General features: G+C 41.3%; 1 protein-coding gene across 1 annotated transcript; it reads left to right on the forward strand.

The window, feature by feature from the left end:
• The first annotated feature begins 7823 nt into the window (after positions 1 to 7823).
• Positions 7824 to 10645, forward strand: LOC112697631 (uncharacterized). The gene is made up of 3 exons (XM_025750889.3): positions 7824 to 8715; positions 8832 to 9825; positions 9961 to 10645. The coding sequence occupies exons 1-2, from the start codon at positions 7842 to 7844 to the stop codon at positions 9809 to 9811; spliced, it is 1854 nt and encodes a 617-aa protein (XP_025606674.2). The 5' UTR covers positions 7824 to 7841; the 3' UTR covers positions 9812 to 9825; positions 9961 to 10645.
• Positions 10646 to 21892: the final 11247 nt, after the last annotated feature.

The following is a 21892-nucleotide window of genomic DNA, read 5'->3' on the forward strand; positions in this document are numbered from 1 at the left end:
TGTTGTATGCCCATAAAACTTCAGGGATAAGCTCAGCCCATAAGCCTTTTGCGTTGTCGAGCTTTTTCTTTAATGCTTGCAGGATGACCTTATTTGCTGCCTCTTCCAGGCCGTTGGATTGCGGGTGTTCCACAGAAGAGAAGTGTTGCTTTATCTTTAAATTCTGTAAAAATTCCTTGAAAGTGCTATCAGTAAACTGCCGATCATTATCAGTGACGATGTGGCCTGGTATACCAAATCTACAAATTATATGTTTCCACACGAAACTTATCATTTGTGATGAGGTGATTTTTGCAAGCGGCTGAGCCTCAATCCATTTAGAAAAGTAATCTACTGCAACTACCAAAAATTTTACCTGTCTCGGAGCAGTGGGGAAGGGGCCAAGTATATCTATTCCCCACCTATTGAACGGCCAACTTACCACTGAGTGATGGAGATGTTCGGCAGGCATGTTAATGATCGGTGAGTGTTTCTGACAGTTGTCGCAGGTTCTGACTTTATGCCTACTGTCCTCCCATATTGTCGGCCAATAAAATCCTGCTCGGAAAGCTTTCTGTGCCAAGCTTCGAGCTCCACAGTGTATGCCGCAGATTCCTTCATGAGCTTCGGCTAAGAGAAGATCGGCTTCTGCCCTATCTAAGCATTTTAACAATGGTCGAGAATAACCTCGCCTATACAGAGTGTTATTTATCAAGGTGAAAAAAGAAGCTTGTCTTCTGAATTTACCTTTGTTTTCAATTTCCTCCGGAACAGAGCCGTTACGGAGGTATTGAATGTAAGGTTGCTGCCAACTGTCTTTACTTAAGGTGTTTAAAATTTTTGCCGATTCAATGCTCGGTTTGTCTAAGGTTGACTGTAAAAGTGTAGCAGTGTGTGCTTGCGTTGTTGCTAGTTTTGATAGAACATCTGCCCTATGGTTTTGTTCTCTAGGTATGTGGGCAATTTCTATTTTAGAAAACTTGTTTAATAAGGTCTGAACAATATTTAAATACTTCAAAAGAGTTGGATCTTTTGTTTGGAAACTTTGATTTGCTTGCTGCACGACTAGTAATGAATCACAGTAAACTTTTAAATCACGAATATCTAAATCAATGGCTATCCTGAGCCCAGCTATGAGGGCTTCGTATTCGCCTTGGTTATTGCTGGCTTTAAATGAAAACCTGAGAGAGTGTTCGAGGATTATACCATCCGAGCTTTCTAGTAGTACTCCTGCTCTTGCCCCTTAAGGGTTTGAGGCTCCATCGACAAATAGTGTCCACAGCTGACTTCTTTCATCGGATGAAGTGTTGGTAAATTCCGCCACAAAATCAGCCAGGCATTGTGACTTAACGGATCCCCTTGGTTGGAATTGTATATCGAACTCAGAAAGTTCAATTGACCACTTAGTGAGTCGCCCTGCTAACTCAGGCTTAGAAAGTATTTGTCGTAGTGGATGTTCTGTTCGGACGATGACTGTATGACTTTAAAAATAAGGTCGGAGTCGTCTTGCCGAGAATATGAGTGCTAGGACGAGCTTTTCAAGTTTTGGATATTTAAGCTCCGCGTTTTGTAGTGTCTTGCTCACAAAATATATTGGCTGCTGGTCTTTGCTGTTTTCTGTAACAAGAACCGAACTAATAGTCGTCTCGGTGACGGACAAGTATAGGTATAACGGGTCGCCGAGCTTTGGTGTCTGCAAAACAAGTGGCTTGGATAGGAAATGTTTCAAGCTCAAAAATGCTTCTTCACATTTCTCATCCCAGGAAAAGCTCTTCGCACTTTTCTTTAGACATTGGAAAAAGTTGAAAGATTTGAAGGCCAAGCATGGTAAGAATCTCGACAATGCCGCTAACCTTCCTGTTAACCTTTGCACATCCTTTGCTGTCTTTGGACTGCGCATATCAAGTATTGCTTGACACTTCTCTGGGTTTGCTTCGATTCCCCAACTTGTCAGAATAAATCCGAGGAACTTTCCCCATTTTACCCCGAAGGCACTCTTCTCCGGGTTTAGTCTCATGTTATACCGTTTGATTTGAGCAAATATTTCTTCAAGATCTTGAATGTGGGATTGGCCGATCTTGGTCTTGGCAACCATGTTGTCGACGTATACCTCGATATTTCTGCCTATTTGTTGCTCGAAAATCCTGTTCATCAGTCTTTGGTATGTTGCCCCTGCATTCTTTAAACCGAAAGGCATAACATTATAGCAGTAGTTTCCATATTCAGTTATGACAGCTGTTTTTTCTTGGTCTGATGGATGCATAAGGATCTGATTATAACCCGAATATGCATCCATAAAACTTAAAGTGTCATACCCACAGGAGTTATCTACTAATGTGTCTATGCAAGGTAAAGGATAAGCATCTTTTGGACATGCTTTATTTAAATCAGTAAAGTCGACGCACATGCGCCATTTACCGTTATTCTTTTTTACCATAACGACGTTGGCCAACCATGTGGTGAATCTGATTTCGCGGATGAATTTTGCTTCAAGGAGCTTGTTGACTTCTGCCATGGAGGCTGATCGCTTCTCGGCGCCGAGGTTTCTCTTTTTTTGGGAGATTGGTCAGGCCGCCGGACTAACAGCTAACTTATGTGTGATTACCGACGGACTAATCCCCGGCATGTATCCTAAAGTCCATGCGAAGAGGTCGGCGTTTGCACGTAAGAAATTAGTCACCTTTATCCTAGCCTCGTCGTCCATTGATGTTCCGATGAATGTGAACTTTGATGGATCGTCGGTTAAGGCGACCTTTTGAAGATCTTCATTAGGCATGGGACGTTCCTGAAAGTCGGCCCTTGGGTCTAATTCTGCCAAGATTGGTTGCTCAGATTGTATTGAGTTGATCCGAGTTTCGGTGTTTCTCCTGATAGGTTTCAGACTTATGTTGTAGCATTGCCGAGCTTCTTGGAGGTCACCATGTATGGTTGCAACCCTATTATCCTGCACAGGGAACTTGACATAGAGGTGATATGTAGAAACAATAGCGGCAAATTTGTTTAAAAAAGGTCTCCCTAAGATAACATTATAAGGGCTGAAACAGTCTACGATGAGGTACTGAATGTCCTGTGTTCTGGATAATGGTTGTTCGCCTAGTGTAGTCTGCAACCATGCAGACCCCAGAACGGGGACTCGCTCTCCTGAGAATCCGACCAGGTCTCCTGAATATGGCTGCAAAATGTTAGTACTCAATTTCATTTTTTGAAATGTTGCAAAAAAAAGTACATCAGCACTACTCCCTGGATCAAGCAATGCTTTCCGAACAATAAGGTCTCCTAGTTGGATAGAGACGACTACAGGGTCGTCGTAGTTTGTGTGTTTGGAATTGAAGTCGGTAGGACGAAATGTCAGTTCGGGAATATCTGGGATTGGTTCTGAGCTTTGGTCAACGTCTCCGACCATTAACATAGCTCGGTACGTTCGTTTTCTGGCTGAACTAGTACTTCCCCCACCGGCATAGCCTCCTGAAATACAATTGATTACTCCCCGTGGTTGAGCTGGGGCCTTATCCTTTTCTTTTGATGACTGGCCTATTGAGGGTTGTTCTGAGTTGGATACCGTTCTTTTCTGCATATGACCTGCGATGAATTTATCGAGATGGCCTTGTCGAGCCAATCGTTCCAGGAGGTCCTTAGCAATTACACACTCATCAGTGGTGTGACCATGCTTCTGGTGAAAGGTGCAATATTTTGATTTGTCGATGTTTTTGGGCTCGGGGTAATTTCCGGCCTTGCGGGGAGGTTTAATCAATTTTGAATTCAGAATTTCCTTAATGATATCATCCCTCTTGGTATTAAACTGGGTATATGATTCGTAACGGGGGACCGGTTTGAAACCCTTCTTGGTATCCCGAGCTCTTTCGTCGTCTTTAGGGGCGGACTTCTCTGACTTCCGTGCCTGGCGAAGCTCTTCGATATCTATCTGTCCCTTGGCTTTTTCGCAGAACTCAGCTAGAGTTTTTGGCTTAGCTACCGCGATAGTTTCCTGGAATTTTCCTGGACGAAGGCCACTTTTAATGGCGTGAAGATGCACTTCAAGATGGAGGTCCGGAATACTCATGGCGACCTTAGTGAACCGAGTTATATAATCCTTTAGACTTTCCTGTGGACCCTGCTTGATGGTCGTTAGGTAGTCAGAGTCGTGGAGATATATCGCCGAGGCTGCAAAATGATCCTCAAACTGTTTGGCTAGCTCCTGAAAACGTGAGATGGAATCTGCAGGCAAAGAACAAAACCAGTCAAGTGCAGGACCATCTAAAAAAGAAGGAAAACATCGGCATAAAATAGGATCAGAGGCACCGTTGACAATCATGATTGATCGGAATTTTTTAACATGTTGTTTAGGGTCTCCCAGCCCGTCATATGGGGTTAATGTGGTCGGCAGAGTGAACTGTCTGGGTAGCTGGAAGTTCATTATCTCAGCTGTGAACGGTCCTACAGAGTTGTCGGGGTTTTCTCCCTCATCTTCAGGTTGGGACTCTTCATTCTGTTGCTCCTCGTCATTCCTATACTGTGGTGTGTCAGAGACGTGAGTTGGCAGCGACTGCCGTTCATCGTTCCCGTGCTGTTCGCGGTTATTATTATTATGCTCCAGACGAGCACGTTCCAGTTGCGCGATTTGATTTTGCATGCGCTGATTGTCCTCCGCCATCCGTTGGTTTGCTTGTTGAAGCTCGGTCACCATCCTCAGAAGCTCGGACGAGGTAGGGGGAGGAACATCAGCCATAAAGAATTTGGTGTTTACGCCGAATGATATCTCAGATCGGCCCTCCTTCTAGCGCCAAATGTTCTGACCTGTTGACACCGGAATATAGCTCGTTCTCCGAAAAAGGTCAGAAAACTCCTTATGATCGAAACACAAAACACGGCAGTTGGAACCGAGGTGGTGGGTACCTGCAAAGGTCCTCCGACGCTCAAGTCAATAAGAGAGTTTTTGAGTATAAGCTTTTATTTTGAAAAGATGGAATACCTGTTTGGCCTCTGGTCTCCGCCTTATATCTGGTTGGTCGTAAGTGACCGTTTTTTAGGTAACGTTCGAGCATTAATCCATATATCCGACGTTATAAGAAGAACGTGAGTGCTGATTTAATTATAATAGTCGGTTATAATTGTAAATGGTACGTTGCTAAGCTATAACTCGTAACCGACTTTTACCTGTTCATATCAGTTTGAGTACCTGAAATAAATTTATACGACACAACCAGCCCTTGGAAAACGGTTTGCCTGCCTGGATTGCATGGAACACGAAGCTCAGCTCGCACGTCAACGACGTATGAAATTGCTTGGTCATAAGAGGCGCCGGATCACCGTGTCGCTGACCCCATCCGGCCGCGAAAATGGTTTCTTTGTTGTTCTGCCCTGCATACTTCTCCTCATGTTTGGCGACAATTTTTCCTTACACTTCTTATTCTTCGCCATTATCCATACTTTCCCCTGATATGATACATTTCCTCTTCTGCTGACATTCCTGCGTGCTCTTAACGTCCCTGCTCTGCTGCTCTGATTATGCATTATTTGTTAACTTTCATCCACGCTTTCCTGTTGTTGCAGTTAATCCCAACACACGGGTTCATGAGTCCCTCCAACAGGATATCGGCCACCTCCAAAAATTCCCCCTCAGTGTTGCTACACGCCAAGGTAAGGTCTGACTTTTCAATATACGTTGGGTGCCTTCTCCAATATATTATTTCCTTATGACTGCGGTTATAATGGTACTTGCTTAGTCTTCTCATTTAGTTAAATCTGCTAAGAAATGAACGGAGTGATTTTTTGGAAAAAAAAATTATTTACCTATTTTACTTACCATTGTTTAATATTTTTCATTTTAATTTAAATAGACTACGTCGTTCAAAAATAATGTGTTGATCTTAAATGGCTAATTTTAAATTATGTACTATGCTCAATCGTCTATTAGTCAATTAGTAAAAAAAACTTATCTAATCAATTATATTACATTCTTTAGTTTTTCTTTCATTTAAAACCGCTTATCTTCTCTATTATTTTAAATGTTTTATTTCATAAATTTAGTCCATTTTATGTTATTAATATTTTCTGTTATTTTTAAATTCATGTTTTTATATTTACCAATACATATATAAAATATATATATATATATATATATAATATAGATATAGAATATAGAATAGTAGAATAGTATATTATAAGGAAGCATACACTCATTATAAATAATACAGAACATGACATGTATGATATATTCAATTTTATTTAATTTATATATACATTATATTATGGTCATTTTCATGATTAATCATTGTATTACATGATAAATATTGTTAAATTTATTTATGTTAGTTATTTTTTGTGTGACCTTTTCTTAACTGTGAAAACGTTATTGCTGATTTAAAATTATTGTTTTCAAAATTCATCAATTCTTTTAGAATCGCACGTAAAGCAAGGATTAGGCAAGCATAGTCAATCCTGATAACTCAATTAGTGCCTGGTTAACAAATATTTGAGTACAATATTCAAAATGGCATTACTATTTTACATTTGTTTCATTAGTATTAAAATAGTAAATTTTAACTTTTTGTCTAATATAATAGTAGTTTATCTCACAGTTAAAACACTTACAGCAACTACTTTTTTTATTAGTCTTTTTTTTGGAATCGGCTGTGCTGCTCTGTTTTGTTTTTTCCGCTCTGCTCCTTTCTTAAAATCTGCACCGGATCACGGTATTGCATCCTCCATCCATGGATAACACCTCTTTTTTCCTTGCAGGTTCCTCACCATGGAACGTCGACACGTCCCGTGACAAACACCTTCGTCATGTAACACCTACGATGTGAGTAATGCCTGAAAGTGCCATTTCACTTGAAACTCTAGAACCGGGGATTATGATGCAATTAAAGACTTAACCAATATCCCCGTATAAGTTGGTGTGGTATTCTTTCCTCCTTAGCATGGCACCTTTTTGCCAAGCCTCACCTCTAGGCACCGTTGGGCATGGGTCCTTTCCATAAATTTCCTCCCCTTTAATCACAGTCCTCTAAATTTTTCCAACTTATTTTCGACATTTGATAACTTGTTCTGATCAAATACGCAATATGCTTGGCCATTCGCATTTCTCCCTGTCTTCATCTTTTCATATGGCTCGGACTAGCGATGACCAACTAGAAGCTTTCACTGCATCTTCCATTGAACCAGGTGTCATTTTCAACAAACATGCTAATGACTTTATATATATTTTTACCTATTTTTACACTCACGCCACAGTTGCTTTTTTATTATTTTGAATTTTCCCTAGATGTTTGGTCTATCGGGCAACCCACCCAAAGTTGTGTTTTCTGTGGGGCAAAAATGTGGGTTCACGAGCGCCTTGCGAAAGGTGGAGCCAATAACACTATATTATTTGCTATTTGTTGTATGAGTGGAAAGGTCACTCTTCCTTTGTTGCCGGTTCCACCACCATTGTTGTGGGTGTTGTTGAATGGTGATGATCAACGAGCTTTGCATTACCAGAAACATATCAGGGCCTTTAATAGTATGTTTTCGTTCACATCTATGACTGGAAAGATTCAGTACACACTAAACAAGGGTTCCGCCCCCCCTGTTTGTTATAAGTGGCCAAAATTACCATTCAATTGGCAGTTTGTTGCCACAGCAGTCCAGCAAGCCCAAGTTTGCTCAGCTCTACTTTTATGATACAGAAAATGAAGTGCAGAATCGGATTAATGCAATTGGGTAAGTATGTCGTTGTTATGATATGTTCATACTTTATTGTGTGTATTATATGATTCTTTTGTGACCTGGATTTATGTTGGTTTATTTTATTTTTTGGCTAATGTAGCATGTCTAATCAAGACCCAGCTATTGATCATACCATTGTTGCAGATCTAACCAGCATGCTTGACTCCAACAACTCTCTTGCTAAGTGCTTCCGATATGCTAGGCAAAGGTTCACTGAAAATTCAACGACTCCGCTGCAGCTTCGTCTTATCAAGAAGAGGAATACCGATGGTAGAAGATACAATCTGCCATCAGCGTCTGAAGTTGCTGCTCTTATTGTAGGTGATTTTGATGCCGACAACCTTTCGAGGGATGTTGTCATTCAGACACATTCGAACCTTCTTAAACAGATTGATGTTAATCATCCGCAGTATCTTGCACTACAATACCCCTTGCTTTTTTCGTACGGAGAAGATGGTTTTCGGAGTGATATCTTAATATCCGATGAAAGATCTAAGCAGCAGTTACATAAGCGAGAAACAATTAGCATGAGGGAGTTCTTGTCTTTTCGTATCCAAATGAGATCGAATGAGTCGCAAGTGCTTCTCAAATCAAGACGTTTGTTCCAACAATTCTTGGTTGATAGTTACACTATGGTCGAAGCGGAAAGATTACAGTATCACAGGTTCCACCAGAGCAAGTTTCATTCCCATCAACTGCAAGGCCTTCACGAGTGTCTAATACAGGGTGAAACACAAGCTGCAAGAACTGGAAAACGAGTTATCTTACCGTCTTCATTTGTTGGTGGTCCCCGATACATGTACAACAATTGCAAAGATGCATTTGCTATTTGCAGGTATGCCGGATACCCTAGCTATTTCATTACCATCACATGTAACTCAGAATGGACCGAGATTAAAGATTGTGTTGCGGCATATTCATTAAAGCCAAGTGATAGGCCAGATATCATATCAAGGGTTTTCAAGATCAAGTTAGATGTGTTGCTCAAAGACTTAAAGGATGGGTCCATATTCGGAAAGCCTAAAGGAAGTGAGTTTTCCCATTCACTTTCTACAATGTCACGCTTACACATTTGTTATTTTTCCATCAATGTCGACTTGCCCTCTAACATAGTCTTTTGCTTTTTCCCATTGTCTTTGTTCCAGTTGTGTACACAGTTGAATTCCAAAAGCGTGGTCTGCCCCATTGTCATATTTTATTGTTTGTTCAACCAGCCGAGAAGCCTCGATCATCTGTGGATATTGACCATCATATATCGGCTGAGATCCCCGACGAACACACACAACCTAAGCTGTACAGCTTAGTCCAGAAATTCATGATTCACGGACCATGTGGGGTTTTGAATATGAGTAGCCCGTGTATGGTTAATGGGAGGTGTTCCAAGTTTTATCCAGTGCCTTTCCGTGAAAAAACATCCATAGACAGTGCAGGTTTTCCCAGGTATAAACGGTCGGATAATGGTCGTTCAACAACCAAGAGGAATGTTAATCTCGACAATAGGTTTGTTGTCCCATACAATGCAACATTGCTCCTTAAGTATGGCTGCCACATAAATGTTGAGTATACTTGCCAGACGTCTACAATTAAGTATTTGTTCAAGTATGTCCACAAAGATAATGATTGTGTCACAGCTTCATTCTTTCGATCACATGATTCAGCTGGTTCTGATGTCACTGTTGATGAAATACAGAACTACTATGATTGTCGGTATATATCTGCATGTGAGGCATCCTGGCGGCTATTCGGCTTTGAGATTCAGTACAAAGAGCCTAACGTCATCCGCCTACCTTTCCATCTTCCAAATGAACAAAATGTTCTGTACGAAGATCACCAGCTTATTGAGAATGTTATCGACGCTGCGGTCTTAAAGGACAGTATTTTTATTGGTTGGTTTAAGGCTAACAAGAATTTTGATCTGGCCCGTACGCTTACTTACGCGGAGATGCCATCACTTTTTGTTTGGGACAAGCAGGGGTATATGTGGAGGCCACGGAAGCAAGGGAACGTGATAGGTCGACTCACACATATTCCTCACTCGCATGGAGAGGAGTACTTCCTTCGTTTGTTATTAAATTATCAAAAAGGGTGCCAGACATTTGCTGATGTCCGTTCCGTTGGTGGATGATGAGCGGATAATTTGTACGCTTTTTGGCATTGTTTTTAGTATATTTTTTGTATGATCTAGTTAGTTTTTAGTATATTTTTATTAGTTTTTAGTTAAAATTCACTTTTCTGGACTTTACTATGAGTTTGTGTGTTTTTCTGTGATTTCAGGTATTTTCTGGCTGAAATTGAGGGACCTGAGCAAAAATCTGATTCAGAGACTAAAAAGGACTGCAGATGCCGTTGGATTCTGATCTCCCTGCACTCGAAGTGGATTTTCTGGAGCTACAGAAGCCCAATTGGCGCGCTCTCAATGGCGTTGGAAAGTAGACATCCTGGGCTTTCCAGCAATATATGATAGTCCATACTTTGCCCAAGATTTGATGGCCCAAACCGGCGTTCAAAGTCACCCTCAGGAATTCCAGCGTTAAACGCCGGAACTGGCACCAAAATGGGAGTTAAATGCCCAAACTGGCATAAAAGCTGGCGTTTAACTCCAAGAAGAGTCTCTACACGAAAATGCTTCATTGCTCAGCCCAAGCACACACCAAGTGGGCCCGGAAGTGGATTTTTATGTCTTTTACTCATCTCTGTACACCCTAGGCTACTAGTTTTCTATAAGTAGGACCTTTTACTATTGTATTTTCATCTTTGGACATCTAGTTCTTAGATCAGACTTTGGTAGCTATCTTCATTTTTATGCTATCTTAGATCATTGGGAGGCTGGCCATTCGGCCATGCCTAGACCCTGTACTGATGTATTTTCAACGGTGGAGCTTCTACACACCATAGATTAAGGTGTGGAGCTCTGCTGTACCTCGAGTATTAATGCAATTACTATTGTTCTTCCATTCAATTCCGCTTGTTCTTGTTCTAAGATATCACTTGTTCTTCAACTTGATGAATGTGATTATCCGTGACACTCATCATCATTCTCACCTATGAACGTGTGACTGACAACCACCTCCGTTCTACCTTCGATTGGGTGAATATCTCTTGGATTCCTGATTGCACGATGCATGGTTGATCGCCTGACAACCGAGTGCTCGTCTGACAAACGAGCCAACCATTCCGTGAGATCAGAGTCTTCGTGGTATAGGCCAGAACTGATGGCGGCATTCAAGAGAATCCGGAAGGTCTAACCTTGTCTGTGGTATTCTGAGTAGGATTCAATGATTGAATGACTGTGACGTGCTTCAAACTCCTAGCAGGCGGGGCGTTAGTGACAGACGCAAAAGAATCGCTGGATTCTATTCCGGCCTGACCGAGAACCGACAGATGATTAGCCATGCTGTGACAGAGCATAGGAACATTTTCACTGAGAGGATGGGAGGTAGCCACTGACAACGGTGAAACCCTACATAAGCTTGCCATGGAAAGGAGTAAGAAGGATTGGATGAAGACAGTAGGAAAGCAGAGAGACGGAAGGGAAGGCATCTTCATGCGCTTATCTGAAGTTCCTACCAATGAATTACATAAGTACCTCTATCTTTATCTTTATGTTTTTATGCGTTCATCACCATATCCATTTGAGTTTGCCTGACTAAGACTTACAAGATGACCATAGCTTGCTTCATACTAACAATCTCCGTGGGATCGACCCTTACTCGCGTAAGGTTTATTACTTGGACGACCCAGTGCACTTGCTGGTTAGTTGTGCGAAGTTGTGTAATGCCATGGTATTGAACACCAAGTCTTCGGGGTTCATGACCGGGGATTATGAGAGTTGTGAAAAGTATTGTTCACAATTTCGCGCACCAGTGGAATTGTGTACGATACATTCAAAGAGGCCTGTTATGCCCTAGGGTTATTGCAGGATGATAGGGAATTTATTGATGCACTTAATGAAGCCAGTGCGTGGGCATCGCCGAATTATATCAGGAGGTTGTTTGCAATGCTTTTGATGTCGAACAACATTGTGCGTCCTGACATGGTGTGGGAGAAATGTTGGCAACATTGCGTGGACAACTCGCTTCTTTCTGGAAGACATAACTTAGGTAAATGTTCCGTATTGAACACCAAGTCTTTGGGGTTCATGACCGGGGATTATGAGAGTTGTGAAAAGTATTGTTCACAATTTCGCGCACCAAGTTTTTGGCGCCGTTGCCGAGGATTGTTCAAGTTTTGAGCAAGCTTTTGGTCCGGTAACATCAGTGCCAAGATCCGGCAACAGCACCAAGTTTTTGGCGCCGTTGCCGGGGATTGTTCAGTTTGGACAACTGACGGTTCATCTTGTTGCTTAGATTAGGTATTTTTTTTCGAAATTCTTGAAGATGAATTCTAGAGTTTCATGATGATTTGTTGAAGTCTGGCTGGCTGAGAAGCCATGTCTAATCTCATTGGACCGAGGTTTCAACTTATCATCACAAGAGCTTGTTGATTCTTATCAATCTTGCTTTTGGAGCAGTGATCTGCTAAGGCTTGGCTGGCCTTTGGCCATGTCTAGTGTTTTGGACCGAAGCTTTCTTTGAAAGCTTGGTTGGCTGTGAAGCCATGTCTAATTCCTGGACCGGAGTCTTAGACTAGCATTGCACTGATTCCTGAAATTCTCATTAAGAATTTTGATACCTTTTTCCACTTAATTTTCGAAAAATCCAAAAAAAAATTTTAAAAATCATAAAATCCAAAAATTTCTTGTTTGAGTCTAGTATCTCATCTTAAGTTTGGTGTCAATTGCATGCATTCATTCATATGTCTTAAGGATCTTCAAGATGTTATTGATGATTTCTTACTCTAATCTTTGAATTCTCTTGACTTGAGTGTTTATGTGTCTCATATGTGTCTCATTAGTGTCAGCAGTATACAAACTGCTATGTTTGGTGTCTTGCATGCATTGTTCTTTTGATTTTAGTTGCATTTTGATTATTCTTCATTATTAAAAATCCAAAAATATTTTTAATTTGTGTCTTCTCAAGTCAGTAATACAGAGAATTGAAGATTCAGAACATACAGCAGAGGAATTGCACAGAAAAAGCTGGGCGTTCAAAACGCCCAGTGAAGAATGACAGACTGGCGTTTAAACGCCAGCCAGGGTACCTGGTTGGGCGTTTAACGCCCAAAAGGGTAGCATTTTGGGCGTTAAACGCCAGAATGTGCACCATTCTGGGCGTTTAACGCCAGGATGGCTAGAAGGGAAGATTTTGTTTTCAAATCAAATTTTTTTTTAAGTTTTCAAAATCTTTTCAAAATCAAATCTTTTTCAAATTAATTTTTCAATCAAATCTTTTTTCAAAATCAATTTCTTTCCTTTTTCAAAGATACTTGCTACTAATTAATGATTTGATTCAACATTTCAAGTATGTTGCCTTTTCTGCTGAGAGAGGTTTAATGTTTGAATCATATCTTTTCTTGTTAGCCAAGTTTTTAATTTTCAAATCAAATCTTTTTTAAAATGTTTTTCAAATCATATCTTCTCAATCACAATTTTTTTTAAAAAAAAAAAACCAATCATATCTTCTTAACCACATCTTTTTCAAAATAGTTTTCAATCAAATCTTTTTGATTTCTAATTTCAAAATCTTTTTCAAAAAAAATCACTTTATTTCTTTTCCACTTTCATTTTCGAAAATTAAGTAATGTTCTCAAAAATATTTTCAAAATTTTTCACTTAATTTTCGAAAATCACTTCCCTCCTTCTCACATCCTTCTATTTATGGACTAACACTATCCCTTAATGCAAAATTCGAACTCCATTTCCTTTGACAAGTTCGAATTTTCCACTTCCGTCTTCTACTCTTCTTTTCCTCTGACACTTCAAGGAATCTCTATACTGTGACATAGAGGATTCCACATTTCCTTGTTCTCTTCTCTTTCTTATGAGCAGGAGCAAAGACAAAAGCATTCTTATTGAGGCTGACCCTGAACCTGAAAGGACCTTGAAGAGAAAGCTAAGAGAAGCCAAAGCACAACTCTCTTTAGAGGACCTGACCGAATTCTTCAAAGAAGAAGAACTCATGGCAGCCGAAAACAACAACAATGCCAACAATGCAAGGAAGGTGCTGGGTGACTTTACTGCACCTACTCCCGACTTTTATGGGAGAAGCATCTCTATCCCTGCCATTAGAGCAAACAACTTTGAGCTTAAGCCTCAATTAGTTTCTCTAATGCAACAGAATTGCAAGTTCCATGGACTTCCATTGGAAGATCCTCATCAGTTTTTAGCTGAGTTCTTGCAAATCTGTGACACTGTCAAGACTAATGGGGTTGACCCTGAGGTCCACAGACTTATGCTATTCCCTTTTGCTGTAAGAGACAAAGCTAGGACATGGTTGGACTCTCAACCTAAAGAAAGCCTGGACTCTTGGGAAAAGCTAGTCAATGCCTTCTTGGCAAAGTTCTTTCCACCTCAAAAATTGAGTAAGCTTAGAGTGGAAGTCCAAACCTTCAGACAGAAGGAAGGAGAATCCCTCTACGAAGCTTGGGAAAGATACAAACAATTAATCAGAAAGTGTCCCTCTGACATGCTTTTTGAATGGAGCATCATAAGTATTTTCTATGATGGTCTCTCTGAACTATCCAAGATGTCTTTGGATAGCTCTGCTGGAGGATCTCTTCATCTGAAGAAGACGCCTACTGAAGCTCAAGAACTGATTGAAATGGTTGCAAATAACCAATTCATGTATACTTCTGAAAGGAATCCTGTGAACAATGGGACTGGTCAGAAGAAAGGAGTTCTTGAGATTGACACTCTGAATGCCATATTGGCTCAGAACAAAATATTGACTCAACAAGTCAATATGATTTCTCAAAGTCTGTCTAGAATGCAAAATGCACCAAGCAGTACTAAGGAAGCTTCATCTGAGGAAGAAGCTTATGATCCTGAGAACCCTTCAATGGAAGAGGTGAATTACATGGGAGAACCCTATGGAAACACCTATAATCCTTCATGGAGGAATCATCCAAATCTTTCATGGAAGGATCAACAGAGACCTCAACAAGGTTTCAATAACAATAATGGTGGAAGAAACAGGTTTAGCAATAGCAAGCCTTTTCCATCATCTTCTCAGCAACAGACAGAGAGTTCTAAGCAGAATACCTCTGACTTAGCAACCATGGTCTCTGATCTAATCAAAACCACACAAAGTTTCATGACTGAAACTAGGTCCTCCATCAGAAATTTGGAAGGACAAGTGGGTCAGCTGAGCAAGAAAATTACTGAACTCCCTCCTAGTACTCTCCCGAGCAATACAGAAGAAAATCCAAAAGGAGAGTGCAAGGCCATCAACATGGCCGAATTTTGGGAGGAAGAAGAGGCAGTGAACGCCACTGAGGAAGGCCTCACTGGACGTCCACTGACCTCCAATGAGTTCCCCAATGAGGAACCATGGGAATCTGAGGCTCAAACTGAGACCATAGAGATTCCATTGGACTTACTTCTGCCATTCATGAGCTCTGATGAGTATTCCTCCTCTAAAGAGGATGAGTATGTCACTGAAGAGCAAGTTGCTAAATACCTTGGAGCAATCATGAAGCTAAATGACAAGTTATTTGGAAATGAGACTTGGGAGGATGAACCCCCTTTGCTCACCAAAGAACTGGATGACTTGTCTAGGCAGAAACTGCCTCAAAAGAGACAGGATCCTGGGAAGTTTTCAATACCTTGTACCATAGGCACCATGACCTTCAAGAAGGCCTTGTGTGACTTAGGGTCGAGTGTAAACCTCATGCCCCTCTCTGTAATGGAAAAGTTAGGGATCTTTGAGGTGCAAGCTGCAAAAATCTCACTAGAGATGGCAGACAATTCAAGAAAACAAGCCCATGGACTAGTAGAGGATGTTCTGGTTAAGATTGAAGACCATTACATCCCTACTGATTTCATAGTCCTAGAGACTGGGAAGTGCATGGATGAATCCATCATCCTTGGCAGACCCTTCCTAGCCACAGCAAAGGCTGTGATTGATGTTGATAGAGGAGAGTTGATCATTCAAGTGAATGAAGAATCCTTGGTGTTTAAGGCCCAAGGATATCCCTCTGTCATCATGGAGAGGAAGCATGAAGAGCTTCTCTCAAAGCAGAGCCAAACAGAGCCCCCACAGTCAAACTCTAAGTTTGGTGTTGGGAGGCCACAACCAAACTCTAAGTTTGGTGTTGAACCCCCACATTCAAACTCTAAGTTTGGTGTTGGGAGGTTCCAACATGGCTCTGAATATCTGTGAGGCTCCATGAGAGTCCTCTGTCAAGCTACTGACATTAAAGAAGCGCTTGTTGGGAGGCAACCCAATGTGATATTTTATCTATTTTCTTTTGTTATTTTATCTTTTTTGTAGGTTGATGATCATGAGAAGTAACAAAATTAATGAAAAAAGCAAAAACAGAATGAAAAACAGGAAGAAAAACAGCACACCCTGGAGGACGCACCCACTGGCGTTTAAACGCCAGTGAGGTTAGCTGTTGGGCGTTTAACGCCCAGTCTGGCACCATTCTAGGCGTTTAACGCCAGAAAGGGGCACCAGACTGGCGTTAAACGCCAGAAAAGGGTAAGAAGCTGGCGTTAAACGCCAGAAATGGGCACCAGCCCGGCGTTTAACGCCAGAATTGGCACAAAACGAGATTTTGCTTGCCATTTGGTGCAGGGATGACTTTTCCTTGACACCTCAGGATCTGTGGACCCCACAGGATCCCCACCTACCCTACCACTCTCTCTCTTCTTCACCCATTCACCAATCACCTCAACACCTCTTCCCCAAAAACCCTTCACCTATCAAATCCCATCTTTCTCTTCACCACTCACATCCATCCTTCATAAAACCCCACCTACCTCACCATTCAAATTCAAACCACTTTCCCACCCAAACCCACCCTCAAATGGCCGAACCCTACCCTTCCCCCTCTCCTATATAAACCCTCCTTCCCTCCTTCATTTTCACACATCCTAAACACCATTTCTCCCCCCTTTTGGCCGAACACAAAGCCATTCCCTTCTTCCTCATTTCTTCTTCTCCTACTCTCTTCTTTCTTCTTTTGCTCGAGGACGAGCAAACATTTTAAGTTTGGTGTGGTAAAAGCATTGCTTTTTGTTTTTCCATAACCATTTATGGCATCCAAGGCCAAAGAAACCTCTAGAAAGAGGAAAGGGAAGGCAAAGGCTTCCACCTCCGAGTCATGGGAGATGGAGAGATTCATCTCAAGGGTGCATCAAGACCACTTCTATGAAGTTGTGGCCTTGAAGAAGGTGATCCCCGAGGTCCCTTTTTCACTCAAAAAGGGTGAATATCCAGAGATCCAACATGAGATCCAAAGAAGAGGTTGGGAAGTTCTTACCAACCCCATTCAACAAGTCGGAATCTTGATGGTTCAAGAGTTCTATGCCAATGCATGGATCACCAAGAACCATGACCAAAGTGTGAACCCGAATCCAAAGAATTATCTTACTATGGTTCGGGGGAAATACTTGGATTTTAGTCCGGAAAGTGTAAGGTTGGCATTCAACTTGCCTATGATGCAAGGAGATGAACATCCTTACACTAGAAGGGTCAACTTTGATCAAAGGTTGGACCAAGTCCTCACAGTCATATGTGAAGAGGGCGCCCAATAGAAGAGAGATTCAAGAGGGAAGCCGGTTCAATTGAGAAGGCATGACCTCAAACCCGTGGCTAGAGGATGGTTAGAGTTTATACAACGCTCAATCATTCCCACTAGCAACCGGTCCGAAGTTACTATAGACCGGGCTATCATGATCCATAGCATCATGATTGGAGAAGAAATAGAAGTTCATGAGGTTATAGCCCAAGAACTCTATAAGGTGGCGGACAAGTCCTCTACCTTGGCAAGGTTAGCCTTTCCTCATCTCATTTGTCACCTCTGTTATTCGGTTGGAGTTGACATAGAGGGAGACACCCCTATTGATGAGGACAAGCCCATCACTAAGAAGAGGATGGAGCACACAAGAGACCCCACTCATCATGAGATCCCTGAGATTCCTCAAGGGATGCACTTTCCTCCACAAAACTATTGGGAGCAACTAAACACCTCCCTAGGAGAATTGAGTTCCAACATGGGACAACTAAGGGTGGAGCACCAAGAACACTCCATCATCCTCCATGAAATTAGAGAAGATCAAAGAATCATGAGAGAGGAGCAACAAAGACAAGGAAGAGACATTGAGGAGCTCAAGCACTCCATAGGATCTTCAAGAGGAAGAAAGAGCCGCCATCACTAAGGTGGACCCGTTCCTTAATTTCCTTGTTCTTTATTCTTCTGTTTTTCGAATTTTATGCTTATGTTTATCCATGTTTGTATCTTGTGATCATTAGTGTCTTAGTGTCTATGCCTTAAAGTTATGAATGTCCTATGAATCCATCACCTTTCTTGAATAAAAACGTGCTTAATTGAAAAAAAGAAGAATTGCATGAATTTTGAATTTTATAACAGTTTAATTATTTTGATGTGGTGGCAATATTTTTGTTTTCTGAATGTATGCTTAAACAGTGCATATGTATCTTGAATTTGTGGTTCATGAATGTTGGCTCTTGAAAGAATGATGAAAAAGGAGACATGTTACTGAGGATCTGAAAAATCATTAAAATGATTCTTGAAAGCAAGAAAAAGCATTTCTATTCAAAAAAAATCGAAAAAAAAAGAAAAAAGAGAAAAAGAAAACGAAGAAAAAAAAAGAGAGAAGAAAGAAAGAAATAAAGTTGTGATCCAAGGCAAAAAGAGTGTGCTTAAGAACCCTGGACACCTCTAATTGGGGACTTTAGCAAAGCTGAGTCACAATCTGAAAAGGTTCACCCAATTATGTGTCTGTGGCATGTATGTATCCGGTGGTAATACTGGAAGACAAAGTGCTTTGGGCCACAGCCAAGACTCAATAAGTAGCTGGGTTCAAGAATCATCATACTTTACTAGGAGAATCAATAACACTATTTGGATTCTAAGTTCCTAAAGAAGCCAATCATTCTGAATTTCAAAGGATAGAGTGAGATGCCAAAACTATTCAGAGGCAAAAAGCTAAAAACCCCGCTCATCTAATTAATACTGATCTTCACAGATGTTTTTGGGATTCATTGCATATTCTCTTCTTTTTATCTTATTTGATTTTCAGTTGCTTGAGGACAAGCAACAATTTAAGTTTGGTGTTGTGATGAGCGGATAATTTGTACGCTTTTTGGCATTGTTTTTAGTATGTTTTTGGTATGATCTAGTTAGTTTTTAGTATATTTTTATTAGTTTTTAGTTAAAATTCACTTTTCTAGACTTTACTATGAGTTTGTGTGTTTTTCTGTGATTTCATGTATTTTCTGGCTAAAATTGAGGGACCTGAGCAAAAATCTGATTCAGAGACTAAAAAGGACTGCAGATGCTGTTGGATTCTGACCTCCCTGCACTCGAAGTGGATTTTCTGGAGCTACAGAAACCCAATTGGGGCGCTCTCAACGGCGTTGGAAAGTAGACATCCTGGGCTTTCCAGCAATATATGATAGTCCATACTTTGCCCAAGATTTGATGGCCCAAACCGGCGTTCAAAGTCACCCTCAGGAATTCCAGCGTTAAACGCCGGAACTGGCACCAAAATGGGAGTTAAACGCCCAAACTGGCATAAAAGCTGGCGTTTAACTCCAAGAAGAGTCTCTACACGAAAATGCTTCATTGCTCAGCCCAAGCACACACCAAGTGGGCTCGGAAGTGGATTTTTATGTCTTTTACTCATCTCTGTACACCCTAGGCTACTAGTTTTCTATAAGTAGGACCTTTTACTATTGTATTTTCATCTTTGGACATCTAGTTCTTAGATCAGACTTTGGTAGCTATCTTCATTTTTATGCTATCTTAGATCATTGGGAGGCTGGCCATTCGGCCATGCCTAGACCCTGTACTGATGTATTTTCAACGGTGGAGCTTCTACACACCATAGATTAAGGTGTGGAGCTCTGCTGTACCTCGAGTATTAATGCAATTACTATTGTTCTTCCATTCAATTCCGCTTGTTCTTGTTCTAAGATATCACTTGTTCTTCAACTTGATGAATGTGATGATCCGTGACACTCATCATCATTCTCACCTATGAACGTGTGACTGACAACCACCTCCGTTCTACCTTCGATTGGGTGAATATCTCTTGGATTCCTGATTGCACGATGCATGGTTGATCGCCTGACAACCGAGTGCTCGTCTGACAAACGAGCCAACCATTCCGTGAGATCAGAGTCTTCGTGGTATAGGCCAGAACTGATGGCGGCATTCAAGAGAATCCGGAAGGTCTAACCTTGTCTGTGGTATTCTGAGTAGGATTCAATGATTGAATGACTGTGACGTGCTTCAAACTCCTAGCAGGCGGGGCGTTAGTGACAGACGCAAAAGAATCGCTGGATTCTATTCCGGCCTGACCGAGAACCGACAGATGATTAGCCATGCTGTGACAGAGCATAGGAACATTTTCACTGAGAGGATGGGAGGTAGCCACTGACAACGGTGAAACCCTACATAAGCTTGCCATGGAAAGGAGTAAGAAGGATTGGATGAAGACAGTAGGAAAGCAGAGAGACGGAAGGGAAGGCATCTTCATGCGCTTATCTGAAGTTCCTACCAATGAATTACATAAGTACCTCTATCTTTATCTTTATGTTTTTATGCGTTCATCACCATATCCATTTGAGTTTGCCTGACTAAGACTTACAAGATGACCATAGCTTGCTTCATACTAACAATCTCCGTGGGATCGACCCTTACTCGCGTAAGGTTTATTACTTGGACGACCCAGTGCACTTGCTGGTTAGTTGTGCGAAGTTGTGTAATGCCATGGTATTGAACACCAAGTCTTCGGGGTTCATGACCGGGGATTATGAGAGTTGTGAAAAGTATTGTTCACAATTTCGCGCACCAGTGGAATTGTGTACGATACATTCAAAGAGGCCTGTTATGCCCTAGGGTTATTGCAGGATGATAGGGAATTTATTGATGCACTTAATGAAGCCAGTGCGTGGGCATCGCCGAATTATATCAGGAGGTTGTTTGCAATGCTTTTGATGTCGAACAACATTGTGCGTCCTGACATGGTGTGGGAGAAATGTTGGCAACATTGCGTGGACAACTCGCTTCTTTCTGGAAGACATAACTTAGGTAAATGTTCCGTATTGCTTTTACTATCCAGTAACTGTTTCGCTATAAATTCATACCACTACGTTCAAAAACTTCCGGTCGTCTCCACCTCTTGCAGTTTGTTATGCATTTATTTTATTTTCCCTTCGTCATCGAATCAAGTTTGTTTCTTACGTAACTACGTTGCATTTTTTTGCTTTTAGGTTTCCAGCGTTCTGTTTGTGAGATTAAGTCCATCATGCTTGCCAAAATTGAGAAACTCTTACAGCCAAATGGTCGGAGCCTGAATGAATTTCCTGACATGCCGTTTCCTGATTATGCTGGTTTACCTGAACCTTCTGACACAATTTTTTTCGACGAGCTTAATTTCGACAGGACAGAATTGGCGAGTATCGCCGTGGATTTGATTTCCCGGTTGAATCGGGATCAGTGTGTAGCGTTTGACACAATAGCAACTGCAGTTCGTCATGACACTGGTGGTTTCTTCTTTGTGTGTGGTTATGGTGGAACTGGTAAGACCTTTCTATGGAATGCACTGTCTGCTTCGATAAGGTCTACGGGTGATATTGTCCTCAATATTGCATCTAGTGGCATTGCAGCTTTGTTGTTGCCTAATAGACGAACCGCTCATTCATGCTTTAAGGTTCCACTCAGTGTTAACCAAGACTCTATTTGTAATATCAGGCAAGGCACACCCCTCGCGCGTTTTATTTCATCTGCAAAATTAGTTATATGGGACGAAGCACCTATGTTAAATAAATTTTGCTTCGAAGCGCTGGACAAATGTCTTAAGGATGTTCTTCGATTTGATCGTGGATATAATCCTCATGCTCCATTTGGTGGGAAAATTGTTGTTCTAGGAGGTGATTTCCGTCAAATTTTGCCTGTGATTCCTCGTGGTTCCCGGGAAGAGATCGTTCATTCGTGTATTAATGCTTCAAACCTGTGGCAATCTTGCCAAGTGTTGCAGTTAACTGAAAACATGAGACTTTCCCGTGGTTCACGAGATATACACGGTGTACAATTGAAGGAATTTGCTACATGGTTGCTTCATGTTGGTGACGGG

Source organism: Arachis hypogaea, chromosome 1 (assembly GCF_003086295.3).
Source record: "Arachis hypogaea cultivar Tifrunner chromosome 1, arahy.Tifrunner.gnm2.J5K5, whole genome shotgun sequence".
Lineage (NCBI taxonomy): Eukaryota > Viridiplantae > Streptophyta > Magnoliopsida > Fabales > Fabaceae > Arachis > Arachis hypogaea.